General features: G+C 39.6%; 1 protein-coding gene across 4 annotated transcripts in view; it reads right to left on the bottom strand.

The window, feature by feature from the left end:
* The window catches only part of LOC112562058 (regulating synaptic membrane exocytosis protein 1-like), a 66,711-nt gene that overhangs the window by 23,139 nt on the left and 28,741 nt on the right, over positions 1-14,831 (bottom strand). For 3 of the 4 annotated variants that reach the window (XM_025235042.1, XM_025235045.1, XM_025235044.1), the window contains exons 6-13: positions 11,337-11,451; positions 9,299-9,406; positions 7,192-7,315; positions 6,770-6,822; positions 6,005-6,135; positions 5,306-5,436; positions 4,377-4,542; positions 2,827-2,934 (exon numbers count right to left, since the gene is read on the bottom strand). In XM_025235042.1, the coding sequence (XP_025090827.1) occupies positions 2,827-2,934; positions 4,377-4,542; positions 5,306-5,436; positions 6,005-6,135; positions 6,770-6,822; positions 7,192-7,315; positions 9,299-9,406; positions 11,337-11,451 (936 nt within the window). The remainder of the gene's footprint in view (positions 1-2,826; positions 2,935-4,376; positions 4,543-5,305; positions 5,437-6,004; positions 6,136-6,769; positions 6,823-7,191; positions 7,316-9,298; positions 9,407-11,336; positions 11,452-14,831) is intronic. The other variant, XM_025235043.1, reaches the window with a different exon arrangement.

The following is a 14,831-nucleotide window of genomic DNA, read 5'->3' as shown; positions in this document are numbered from 1 at the left end:
TACTGAGGTCACAGACGGAAACAAAGAGGTGCCCCCAAAAGTTCACGTATACAGGAAGAGCATGCAGTAGGTCCGCATGAGCTGACGATAGGCTGGTAGGAATTCATCATCTCAGACAGGTATCTCTGGACCATGACCATGAGGGGCAACAACAGCTCGGTGTGGCCACTTTGTAGTCAAAGAGAGACTTAAATGGAAGCAAATGCAGTTCATGTGTAAAATGCCAGTTTGCTTTTATAGACGAGTATATAATAGCGTTATTTTGAGCCCTTTTCAGCTTGTCAAGCAGGAAGATATGAAAACCAAGAAACAAAAGGTAGCAGTAGTCAAGCCGGGACAGAACAAAGAGGTCGAAGGTCGCATGAAATCGCTGGAAAAGAATGTTGTGTCTAACGTGTCAAAAGCGGCCGACAAATCAAACGAGGTCAGCCCTGAAACGTGATCGCAGGTAAACAACAAAGCACAAAAGCAGTGCAGTCTCACCAAACGATGCTCGTGATAAGCAGACAGTGAAGTGGATGAAATACGGTATTTTTCAGGCACATAAAAAGGAAAGTTGCAGAAAGGGTGATAATTCTTGAGGTAACTTGGACTGATTAACGGGGTGACAATAGTATGCTTTAAGGAAAAGGAGGCAGTGCCGGCAGAGATAGGTCGGGCTCATAACGGATGTAATGACTAGAATTAGCCGATTAAAACACTCAAGATAGCAGGAGATTGTTAAATGATGTCCCTGACGGGATGTAGTGAAAGGTATAGATTCCATGAGCTAGAGAAATATTGAAATACGTTGTTGTTTGTAGCACCTTGCCGTCGCGCTATTTTATGTTAATACTTTTGAGTGAAACTAAGTGTTGTATGGCAAAAGCAAGATATAGTTTTGATTGTAGAGAAACATTTTAAATTGCAACTGCACGCCAGTGTGGCGTCACGTGAAAATAATGGTTAAGTATAAATTAAATGTATGACGTTCTCAAGTTGCAGCTCTCTGCCAGTCTGCTTATTACGAGCTCCGTAAGATTAGTACCATCAGCTACATTCTCTCTTCACCAATTGCTAGCATTCAAATCTGCGTTCGATCTTGATTGTTTACAGTGTTTTTTGCTTTTGTGCTATCCTCTATTCTTCATTCCCAGACCGGAAAGCACAGACCTCTGCAGCACATCTGGTGCTGAAAGCAAGGAAACAGGACTGTTTCACTCCTCTCCTTTGCCCCTTTCACTGGCATTTGCACTCAGAACAAGTTGTCTGTGCTCTGCTTCCATCTCTTTGAAGGGACTTATCCTGCTTATTTATATATTTCTCTAACCTTTTCTTCCCCTTCATCCCAACCAGGAAACTGTTCTTGTTCTAAGCAGCCCACGTAATCTTCTCGTCACCAACAGAAAATAACGTATGGCCACCAGCGTCTTAGTCACAGTGCAGCAAAACAGTAGAACTCCCTTAACTTTTATATATTATTTGCTAAAAATGTCTCTCTCAATGTGCTCCTAAGTACCTTTCTTCTTGCATCGCCTGTCCCACATACATATCTCTCTGTATGGCCTCAGTTGCTGGTTTGGCGTAAATCACTGGTTCTCCACCCCCACCCCACACTCTCTCGACTTCACCCCGCTCAGTGCCTGATTCACCCGACTCCACACTCCCAGCACCATACTCCGCTTTAGACAGCAAGCCTTCGTATACGATGGTTTCTCAAGTTGCAGTCTTAATTAGTTTCAAGCGGCCACTAGAACCTCGCGTTTCTAAAATCTCTTTTAAACACTAATCAGCGCCTCGAACTGCTTTCATGTGATCACTCGTCTGCGAGTTAGTTCTAATTGTAATTCCTTGCTCTCGGGCTGCTCTGCATGCAGATCATCATCATCTCAATTTTGTTTGCTCGAAAATGTAAACAGGACAAGGGCAAGAACCGGTTAATGTAACGTTGAGATTAATTCTAACGATAGTTTACGTAGTCATGAATATTTAGTAATTTTTATGTCTTATAGGTTTCAATCTTGGACAGGTGAGTGATAAGGGCTGTTACATTTCTAGGGTGTACCATATCTTCTAGATTTCGGGACTACTTCTTGTTCGCTTATCAAGCTACTAGTGCTTTATTGTGTGGATGTGTTCTTTTTGTTCTTTTTCCCCGGGTTGTGTGCATTGTAAGTACCCTACTGAATCATATGGATGCTTAGACCTGGTTCTGATCCCATTCACAAAGTCGAGTTTGATTTGACAGAGTAGCAGACCACCACAAGGGTTGTAGTAAGGTCAAGAGTGTTGCGACTTTCACATTCAAATTTAATATCTCAGGTATCAGTTCAAAAGACAAGATCAATGCGCGATAAATTCCATGAGCTAATGATGCTCAAGTCGAAACGTAAAGGACACCGGGCAGTGATCTGACAGCAAGCAGTCTGTAACACTCAAAAATAACCTGGATAAAGTGAATTGATGTTCACGCACAAGCATTCAAAAGTGGAGGAGATATTCAAGGCTCAAGCTGGAATTTAACTGGCAGCCCTAAACATGATGGTCATATGAAGTCTTAACAACCATTACAATACATTGATTTAAAAGAAAGTGATATATGTGTATTTATAATTTCACTAACGAAAATTCCCATTTCCTAATTAAAAAGGTTTTGGTTTTGTAACACATCATTGCAACCTTGCAATAGTTGAGCATCGCTAGGGATGCATATTTTTGTGAAAAATTAAGTAGGTTAAGAGACAGAAAAGGACAAAATCCATGCAAACGTGCTGATACGGTGTACTAAAAGTTATTCGCAAAAGCAGAATATCACAGATGGACTGACACGCACGTATACACACTGACCGTGCGAGGAGACGAAGCAGGTAGGGGAATACTTGCATCATCATGGTGGCCTAGCTGGTACCAGTAAGGTTCATCATTCAAATTAGCCGAGGTCAAATCGATCAGGACCTGAATACGATATGAAAAGGCAAGACTTTTGTCATTGTAATATCGTGCCGAAACCTAAAGTACTAGGAATTTTTTGTTTGCTATTTAAAAATACAGCCCTAGATTTTCAGCAATCTTCTGTAAATAAAGTAAAACTAATAATGCATTTGGTGTAATCGATATTTCCATGACTTTTTAGAAACATTCTTAGGCTAACAATAGTTTTTACCAATGTTGTTATCAATATATGAGACTAGCTTATAGATACAATTATCTTCATCCATTTCGCACGCGTATGTGCGTCCTGTTTTTTTTTAAATAAGTATATTTTTAAAGAAGCATTTTTGAAACTATGTTTTTTCCTCTCTTTTTTTTTTATCTCCGTCTTACAATTATTACACTATCTACAAAGAAATGACCCAAGGAAAAAAGTCAAAAGGTATGATGGGATCTGTGAGAATAATTTAGTAATAACGACCATTTGTTGTTCTTTCATTCCACATTTCACTCTATTTCCTTTTTTGTGTTACTTTTCTCTTTTTCTATTACATAGTCCCTCATATATAAACACAATACACTAATCCATGCATCTACATGTATAAATATGCAACGCATTCATTCATGTCTATACACAGCGTTTTTCCTTCCTTCACAGTAATTTTAAAGGATTGTAAAGGCAAAATAAAATTGCTCGGAATCTCGTAAAGAGTAGGATCACTTTAAATCTCGTCTATTTTCATGTGAGCTCTTGTGGAAAAAGTTGACTGTTTTATAGGATGTTGTGTTTAATGAGAGAAATTACCCGGGACTCTTTCGCCCTCCGATGACGTCAACTCGATCGAAGTGTGAGCTGATGCAATGATATGATTGGACATTGCTCACAGCCATCTTGATTGTTATCATTAATATATATATCATTAATCTAACTAACGACACACCACCAATCACTAGAGTTCAAATCCTAACAATGACCGGCACTTCCTCTCCCTCGCTGACGTCACACAGCACGCCGCTGGCTTATCTCCGCCGTCACAGCCTTGACTATACCTTTAAATTTTAATACCTAAAAAAAAATCTAAATATTGCACTCAAACTCATAGCACACTTTAATGGGTCCCTTTTGTATACAAATCATTATCAAGAATTACGAGTAACAAGATCTCAGGCTTTGTTGTAAATAACAAGTATAAACATTGGGAAGAATGCTTTGATAGTACTTCTTTTTAAAAAAAATCCTGGCTGAAAATATTATGATCCATTGTTCGGTATATTAGATGCTATTTTATTATATTTCTATTCTAGTTGTGTTTTGTATAGATTTCTCAGCTCCATCTCTACTTGTTCTCGTTCTTGTATTCGAGATAAATTACTCATCGGTAATGAAGGTTTTGCATATTTTTATTTAAAATTAGCATATTTTTACGAAACGAACACATGAAAACAAGAAACGATTTCTTCTGTACCTCGCCCAAGAACTCTGACGCCCCTATTCGATCATAGTCCCATACGGTAATCTCCAAAAGACGCTCACGCAAATCAGTTTCCTTTACTGGACAATAGATAAACGTCTGGTTCCATGTCGGGTCTGTCATGCTGCTGATGGTTTTAGTTCGTCGTTTGCTTTTTTCGCTGAAAAAGATCAAGATAAAAATTTCACTTATAGTTTGATTAAAACATACTTCTGCTTGTATGTACCAGTGTTTGGAGAATGTGCTTCTCGAATGTGTGTGTTATTATTATTATTATTATTATTTATTATTATTTTTTTATTTTTAGGTCATCTGGCCCATATCAGCATTACATACTGCTGGCTACATGCATGTCAACGGTGGGTGGCTGTACAAGATAAAGACATTCAATACTGAGAGATTATATGTTCGCTGTCATGGTGTCCTCACAAATGTGTGAGCAAATACGTATGTGTACACCCTCGAAAGTCCTTCAAAACAGGGATTTCCATGTAGCTGCAGGAAGTCTCTCTCTCTCAAATGAAGATAAGATGTTGTCATGATCAAGGTCGGTGTTTTGACAAAAGAAGAAAATTCAACATAGTTTAGATGCCAGTTTTAGAATTTGGCCAGCAGTCTTGAAACGTACAGTGTCAATTGTATGTTTTATGGGTGTGTTGGTGAAAATTCTGACCAGATATGAACTAATTGCAGCTGTTTGTGTTTGGGGCTATCGTGTTCACGGACTTTCCGCCATGTTGGCTGTGAATATGTTGCTGGCACGTTTACACGAATGTTCATGGGTACAGGTGAGTTAGAGCGTATGTGTGAGTGAATGTGAACACATAACTATGATAAACACGTAATTCCAGACTTTTTAATCAGATATTATAGTACAATCGTCAGATACGACTTTTTAATGATTTCTACAATATTCAGAATACCTGCGATCTGGCAGAAGGTACAGTTTGCAGTAGGGATTACGGAACTTGCCACTGTCCGTGAGAGGCAGCTCGATAGCGTTGATGATGGTGACGATGAGCTGATAGCTCTGTACGTCATACCATAGTTTTATCTAGAACAACCAATGGTCAATAAATCAAACTGACATGTTGCTGAATAAAGGCGGTACTTGACTGGTTTGCACAGAATTTTTTTTCACAGCATATTAAATGGCTTCTAAGTTATTATTTACTATCCAGTTGGTCCAGACTGCTCATGTGGACATCTTGTTTGAGCTTTACATCAAACAAAATACATCGGGGCACCGTTTTTTTCCTTCTGCGCCATACAACCCAACTTCTCTCACCTCTGCACCTGAAAATCGTACTTCAAGAGGTTTCTGATCTCACACTTGTTTCTCGCAGCCTTTTAAATCTTAAGAAGAATTGAATTCCGCATATTCCGGGAGTGAGAAAAAGACCGGACACTTGCACCTTGAAGCAATAATGTAATGTAAGCTCTTTTTTTCAGTTACTACAGTAGAAGCTGGATGTAACGATACCCTATGATCCCCGATCTCATACATGAATTGCAGTGTCTTTAAAAAAAACCTCTACAAATAAAGACCTGTTACATAAATTAGCTATTTAACTGAATAAGGCAAGAAAAAGAAAAACAGACAGTGGACATCAGGCACTCACCTGTATTTTCCCCGACACTTGAGGCGTGTGAGGACGAGCGCGTGAGTGCTTAGTACTTGGCGTATCTGTCGATGCTATGCTTAAACTGGCTTGGTTACGATGGTCAGGAATCGCATCCCGCAGTCCGTAATCTGAAATATTGCTTAATAAGACTGAGAAAACGTGGCAATTCAACAGCATCAAAATAATAGCCAAAACAAAAGATCTGCTGTTTCCTAAATCCTGCTATTCATTTTCGTTCACTCCCTCATTGTGCAATATTATCACATGCGGCGGTTGCCAGTGCTCCAGTTTGGTCCTATCAGTAGAAGGTTTATATTATCTAATATTAATTAGTATGCTAACCAATGTCTGTTTTACACAAGCTCGTTAAGGAAAAATCATTGAACGACCTTGTTGCTGTTGACGCGTTCGAGCGCAACGAACTTTTATGTTAGGCCAATTGCGGACGTTTAGTCAACAAACTATAAGAACTAGAAATTAGGAAAAGTTCAATTAATGAGAAGTACTCACTGCTGTAATAATTCAAACGTAAAATAACACACTGAAACAAATTTAATCTGAAGCTTTTGCTTATAACCCTAACGAAACGATTTCACTTTTCACGAGAAAAGACCCATAAGATTAGTGTACTCGAGAAGATAGGTGCTGGATTCTGACAAAGACGCATGCATGAAGCAAGGGTGGAAGCATGGGAATTCTTATTCCTGAGCGCATATTTAGTGTGCTGCCTGCTTCCTGCGACATTGCTTTCCCTCTACTCACCTCTCGCATGATCCGTAAAGGCAGACTGAACTCCCGGAGGCATCTCTCCGTGCCTACGAAAATATAAGGAAACCACTAGATTTTTTTATGTCAATAAAAACGCAAGTCATACTCAGTAACAAATATCTAAATTAATGAGTCACCAATATGTGAACGATTACGCAGACAGCGAGCAGCTGCATAAATAATTATGCTCTTGAAAATATTTATGAAGTGCGAAGAAAAGAAGAGATAAAGATTACTTGTAACAGTCACATAAAAATAACGCACAGAATGTTATTATCAAATGAATAGAGTAAAAGCATAATCATATCACTATGGAATAAACCCTGAAAAGGATCGCAAATAATTATTGTTTTCGATTTAAAGTACAACCACGTGCAATTACTTGTACACAAGTGGAAACCATGATGGTGACTCACTTTACACTGCGATGCACGATGAGCTCCACTTGAGGCTCCTGTTTGGACTCCAGAATAATATCGTAGACTTCTTCAAACGTAGCTCCTTGCAATGATCTTCCATTCCACTCAACAACTTCGTCACCTTTTTCAGAGTAGTAGTATATATTGTTTATAGCAACCCACATTCTGTTAAAATTGCCATATCCTTAATAAATAATCATCTCTAACTGCTGAGCGTGTTTGCTTTTCACCTCGTGACAATTTTTAGAAGGATGTGTATCATTTAAAACATCCATGTCAGTCTTTTGGAACAATATTTTGAGCTGTGCATTACCTCACACCACACCAAGTCCCGGGCGAACAATGAGCAGTGGTTCAACATCAGTCTCAGAAAAGTAAACCGGCGAATAACAACAAATCCGGATCAGGCGATGACTTGGTCAAGCGGGATCAGTGCGATTACAGAAAGCAATACGGAGAGCAAAGTGGGATTTGAAGTGCAAACTTGAGTCTCACTTTCAGTTTATCAGCTCCCGAGCTGAGTGACACGACCTTAAAACTCGTCATCATCTACAAAAAGAAGATCCTGCTCATTGATGCGGACTCTCACCTTTATGACAGGCTGAATGAGTTTTATGGTAGATTTGATAGGAACAATAAAACGCAATGCAATTCAGCCCATGCTATCGGCCCCCTTTATTGCTAAGTAAGCACGAGGTGTGCAACTTATTCAGGTTACAGAAGACCAGGACCAACACTCGGGTACTACACCAACCAGCTCTCTTTTGTCCTCATATTTATATTAATACATTTCTTCACAGTGCTCACTGTTGTTCCTACCTTTTTAACGTATCAGTTATCGTCCCTGTCTCCAAGAAGGCCGTAGTGACATTACAAAATAACTACAGACCTGTGGCAGTTGCACCTGTCGTGATGAAGTTAGTGAAAAGTTCTGGTTCTCATACATCTTCTGTGCACCACAGGAAGCAAGCTGGACTCACGCCAGTTCGCCTATCAAGCCAGTCGTTTGGTGGACGATGCTGTTTTCTTACTTCATCCTCTGGCACCTTGAATACCCTGGCTAATACGCACGCTTCCCTTTTGTAGATTACAGCCCTGCTTTTAACACCATCATCCCATCCCGTAGAAACTCTTCGATAAGCTCTCGGCTTTGGGTCTCAACTAGTCTGTCTCTTGATCATTGACTTCCTTCTGTAGCAATCCGAAAGAGTCAGTAATCGCATATCCAGCATCCTAGTTCTCAATATGATGTCTTTTCTCCTTTTGTGTACTATCTCTTTTGGCAACAATTGTGTCTTGGACAGCGAAGTTTGCTGACAACACTACGGTTGAATCACAGACGTATATAGGTGGACTGTTGTCTGTCTGCCGAGACCAATGATTAGTCTCTTGTGAAGTTCGAAGTTCTCCGCTGTCAGTCTCGGCGAGCCTAAACAGTGAATGTGACGATACCGGAAGCTTTCTATACACCTCGTTGTAGTACTTAACTGAAAAAATTCCGTCTTCATGCAGTCCAGGAATACAAGTTCGTGGTCGAAGTCTCTGTGGTCATCATATCCATATCATAAGACATCACATCCAGGCCGGAAACAACCCGCACGAGAAGAAATTTGGATGTTAAATCAGTAGTCCTGCACGAATCAGGACTGAATGTTGACTGCGTCCCCTTGACCTCTGTGGACAAGGTGTGTAGTGCAAATATGTGAATGTGCGTTCGTGCATGCATATGTGCGTCTTTGCATGTGTGTTCTGTCGATCTGTCGATCATCGCCATTACAGATTTTCCCCCAACCGTCACAACAGCTCTAGGTCTATCTGTAATGTGCTTTGAAGACGAGCTAGATCCATCTGCTCCAGTGCGCTTGGAACTGAGAAGTGTTACTTGCCGAAGTCACAGCTGGAAGAAAAGCTGCATAATGCCTGCATAGTGTTCCCAAATACTCTCAAAGACTAGGCACAGTTTGAACTTAGCTGGCAAATATTACGTTCACTGCGTTAAGATGCGTTGAATCACTTTGTTGTGTGGGGGGGGGGGGGGGGGCGGATAGCATTATGTAAATTATTATTATCATCATCATCAACAACAACAACAAATGTCTCTCACCAGGTCTCAGATGCCCCACAGTGTCGGCGATGCTTCCCTTTTTCACCTTTGTGATAAAAGCTCCAAGCTTTCCTGTTTCTCCAATTGTTCCTCCAATCACCTTCAAACCTGCACACAGACTCATAAGACTGTATGTCTGATGACAATCAAGTATTTATTGACAAACATGCCGTCTTTTAACAATGCAAGTTATTTATTACATTGACCAAGTCGGGTTGCCGACAAGCATTGGTAAAAACTGGAGTTATTAAACCTGTCATCAATTTTAGCAGTTCTTGCCAATACACATTATTTAAATCAAACTCAAGTGTAGAAGGACCTTCCCTTTAATAGTTTCACCTACAATTTCATGCTACAAAAGAATAGTTTACTTACGATTTAATCACCTCTAGAACACAGCTATACCGTCCAATATCCGAGGACGCCAAAGGTTAACCCGATGCGAGAGTTAGCAAGCATACCGTCTCCCAAGCTAGATTTCCACTAGCTCAGGGTAGCCATTACTGGCTGCTGTGTCCACTCACAGTATCAGCCTTCCAGTCCACCCCTAGCTTGCTGGTCACTCCTGGCTTCTGTGAAGACACACAGCACCTTGCCTATGCGGTTTGCCCCCGCTTTCAAAACAACAGTCTTGCCTCGGCGTCTTAGGAAGATGCTCTGGGTTTCGCTACGTACATTGTCTCCCAGAGGCTGGAACCACTGGCCAGCGCCAACAACTCCCACGTGACGCTACAGCGCGTGAAGGCCTTTCGTGCCAAAACTGCTGACAGCGTTGGAAGGGGCAATGAACAGTGAACCCCTATTGCTACAACAAGCAGCAGACTCAGCACTCAAGCAGACGACGAGTGACGTAGCATGGGCATGACGTCAGGCGTTGCTACAGTCATCAAAAAAGGCCTAGACCTTCCCCCCCACCCCCGTGAACCGGATAAAAATAGCTTGGAATATGACGTCAGACGTCGTCTACTATAACCGGCCTTGCTATTACCTTCGCGTCCCAAGCGCTGAGAGAAAGGCAGGCACAGAAACATGTCTGACACGTGACGGTGGTCACCAAAAGGCTGGCACCAAAGATTTGGGAATCGTGCATTAAAATTTCGAACCAGAATGCAGTGAAGAAAAACGAAATTTAGAATCTGCCTTATAGACTTTACAGTTAAGAACACTAAGATGTTCTTGTCGATCGCAGTGTTCTGGGTATCTTACAGTTACATTACCAGGACTCACATTGCTACCATTTCCAAGTTTACACTCCGACTTTTACGCATGAAGACCACAAAACGGAAAAGTTCTATGATCATCTGGAGAATATCATAAAGACAATTTTAAAGAATGACATCTCATGGTACTCAGTGATTACAACGCAAAGATCGACCAAGACGCTAACAGTGAGCAGGGACAGTCAGAAAATTTGTTTTAAAAACGACAGAGGCCTAAGCCTTCTCGAATTTGTAGAGTTTCAGACTCACTTTCCCCTAATACTTTGTTTAGTATCTAAAACCTTGTCGATATTAGCAGCACAGACGACAAGAGTTTACTTTAGCAAAGTTAAAAACCATAACATGTTTTTATTCTGTTCTGTATTCAATGGAAAGAGATGTTGAGAAACTATTTTTTAACCGTCGATAATTTTCACACAACAGTAATGATGACTTTTTCGAACGTTTTATTAGGTGAGTTCTGCGTTCATTATCGCTTCCACCGTAAATGCCGTTGTTTTTGCTTATTGCCCATTGACACAGTGGGCCAGAGTTCATAAACTTTGCTTGTCAAGAGAGAGTGATACATACCTGCGACGAAACATGTACCTATCGCAAGCCAGTCACTTAGAAACAGTCTGATCCCTCGTGAAGGAAGAATTAACCGCTAGTAACCCTCCTCTTGTTCCGTCCAACGGAGTCACGTGGTAACACGAGGGTCAGCCCTTTACAAAAGTTGCCTGTTGTTGAGCAAGCCTCTTGCAACCTCAGTGATGATTACATAAACGATGTTTTAATGTCTATAATTATAATGTCTATGAACACACAGAAGTACTTACCTAAAATAGCTGACGAATCTGTCTTTTGTCCCCCTCCTTCTAGAACTGTCTTTTTTAAGATCATGTGGCCTATCCATTTATTGCCGTCTGCAGAAGGCTGCCAGGTCACCGGATGCTACAAATTTCGTGACATATGTTAGAAGAAAATAAAAGAAGTCATCAAAAAGAAAAATAATATCGAGTCTTGTACTATATAAATTATCACCCTAATAAATACAATATGAGAAGCAATAATAAAAAACAAGGAACGCTGTCATAACGCTTTATCTCAGATTTATACACCTCTACTAATACGTTTGATATCTCTTTCAACACATTTACATGCAGTGTGAAAAAATCTGAAAGCGATTCAAATTTTCATATCTAGGACTTAATTAATAATTTGTACTTTACCTTGTTGAACCTAAAATAGCTAAAAATTTTGTTACCATGAAAAAGTTTGTATAAAGTTGTGTAGAATATACAAAAATATTTTTCTCGATGCATGTTAAACCTTATTTAAGGTATTCTTAATCTGTCACAACATGACCATTTTTCTGCCACAAGTAAAGCTCGCCAGAAAGAACATAGTACCATAGTTCCAGACGTGCTCAGAATCACTGACTGATCTTGTCAAAATACCCAAACAAAAACCAAACCTTGGCCCAGCAAACTTGGATCAGAAGAGCCTAAAAGTGTTTTACTAATTAAAAATATTCGATAAAATGGCTAATACAAGATACACATAAGAAAATTGAAATGTATTTTTTATAGTACAAAGAGCTAGTACAGTAGAGTGCAGTATGAACACGAGATAAAAAGAGGTCAATGGATTTTCTCTCGTTCGATTTGTATGGGTAAGAAAAGAAGAGAGGTCCTCGATTCATTTTTAGCTCCCCTGTCAGTTAGGTTAACATCCTGTGCTTCTTTAACCACTGATTCGTCATCAGCCTCACCACTATACTACGCTAACCCTTAACACGTAATGCTAACCTCGTGAAGACACACACAGAGCTAAACATTGCTGCATTTCAATTAAAAACTCAGATTCGTGCTGTGGTCTCAAAATCGTGTCTACCAGAAGTTTCAAAAGCACAATATGCACACTTAGAGACCAGTTATTTATAGTGATACTTGTCTTTTCTCTGGAATAAAAATCAACTAGTTCTTACTGGGAGAAAGATTACTCGCTGTAGCAAACTATTTTCTGAAATCTCTACGAAGGTGAGGTAATAAATTAATTTTATGCTTCTGGAACTGGGGTGGAAGTGAGAATAATAATAATAAGTTAGATGAGCATATATTTTCTTTATACAGCAGGATCAAAAACAACAATGCTCTGTAAATAAACAAAACAATTTTGTTAGAACGCGGGACGATTTCGTTAACCCAGTGACATTCTATCCAGCTGTCAAACATGTAGAAAGTATGTCCCAGAACAAATGCAATTGATTTGGAACCAAAACAAATGACTGTTTAGTCCAAATGTTAAACATATTCTTTGCATATATTTATAAAAGTCATACACTCGCGTTGCTTGCTCACTAAATCATACTAACAATGATGCGATGATGCGTTCATCAAAGATGTTCCAAACAAACCAAACCAACGCTCCGATGAAAACATTGAGACTAAACCTAATCTTCTGGTCGTCATCTGAGCAATGTGACATATATTTCTCGGCAGTCGAATGTTTTCCCTCTTCTAACTGTAATCACTTTTGATTCATCAGTTAATAGCCAGAGGAATGTCAATGGAATGAATGATTGTACCTATCAGTGTTACGTGCGTGCAACGACGGTCTCTCAGCGTCTTCTGGCATCTGTTCTCAAAAGGCATTAGACGATTGCCTGTCTAGGTTCTAAGTTCTCAGAGATTCTTAGTTTAAAATACGCTTTTGATCTGACCAATAAGGACAATATTCTGCTACATATCTTGGCAAAACAAGTTTCTTCTTATTGTTTGTTTTGACAAATGCCGCCATGGTAGATGTGCTTTCTACTGCAGAGATCGACAAATGATTTCCTTGGGCGCTGCCAGACTCGTTTTTGCCGTCACTGTGAACCAGAATGAACCTGGATTCCTTAGTAAAGAGCACCTTGGCCCACTTTTACCTTGTTTAGCACCACTGCACAAGAGCCTGGTGGAGTTCCTGTGTCAGTGGAACACGGACCAACCAAGCTGCATAGATCATACAATTGCAGGCGGTTGTGGATGGTCTGTTGGTTGACATTGATATGTGTTGCCCTTTTCATGTTAATTCTCAGTGTGCAGGAGAAAGTTTTGTAGTTATTGTTCTTTTAAGCACATCTGTCTGCCTTATGAACTGGTCATCGTGGTGTACAGTCATTTGGGACCGCCCAGCTTTGCTGTTGCTTTTGAACAACCACTGATTGACATAACGACTCGGTCCCAGCCGTCGGAACACATCTCTGCCAGATATCAGTTTTATAGTCACAACATGCAGCTATCAAAGTCTTCCTGGGTTGATGCTTGTTTCAATCCCATTTTCACCTAATTTAAATACCCTTTGCTACTTAGCAACAACTGGGAACAGTGTTCACACTACTCACAGCTTGCATGTGGTTAATACACCCTTTGTGTGGTTGAAGATTTGATTCAGCAGTACAGTTGCATTTTCAGCTTATTTTCTTATATTTTTCATGCGTTTTTAAAACATTGTGAGCCACCGTCAAAACAAATAAGTAAAACAAATACAGACATTCAAGTACACTTAAAAGTTTCCATTTCATTCCACAGTGCTTTACTTTACTACGTATTTTAATTTATATTCGTACACTAAAATTTCAAATTAACTTTTTGTTAGTAGCACACTGGAGAGGTGAGAAGCAGCTGACGTTAAAAGTATAGTTGAAAGCTAATTGCTTAATTAAACTAGTTTTTATAGCAGGCAAGATTAAAGGAGTTATGCTGCACTACAGTCATCAAGCAGTCATGGACACCGCCATTTCTAACTGCACTATGACAATGTGATACTTTAAGAACTGCTTTCTAGCAGCACAAGGACGAGAAGAAAAAATATTGTTGGCTCCTCTTCAAACTGCTCCCAAAAGTATTTAATAGGTATACTACAATAGCAAAGGTGGTTATCACTTTGCTTATATTTTTTAGATTTCTGTACTAATTATCAGACGACTGGACGTCACAGGTCTTTCTTTTCCTTATCGGTATTTTAAATTCCATTCACCTGATACTTCATAAATCAAAGTCGAGCTAGTCGAGCTAGTCAAGCTATGGTTAGAGTCCGGCTATTCAAGTTAGGTCTAATACATATCTTTTACAAATACTATTTAAACTAACCAGCCCCTCTTTATCTCAGTCTTTAAAGTTTTGCATTCACTTTCTGTTTCAACTTCTCATTTTTCGCCTTATTTTTCAAATGAGATAAGCATTATATATAACGATTTGTAACATAATATAACAATTGTATGAAATGCCATTATCCTTTACAATATAGTCTTCAATGAAAAAAATCTTAAAATGCTTGAAGCCCTT

Source organism: Pomacea canaliculata, linkage group LG4 (genome assembly GCF_003073045.1).
Source record: "Pomacea canaliculata isolate SZHN2017 linkage group LG4, ASM307304v1, whole genome shotgun sequence".
Classification (NCBI taxonomy): Eukaryota; Metazoa; Mollusca; class Gastropoda; order Architaenioglossa; family Ampullariidae; genus Pomacea; species Pomacea canaliculata.
Note: the sequence above shows the minus strand (reverse complement) of the source record. Positions and strands in the feature narration are given on the sequence as shown.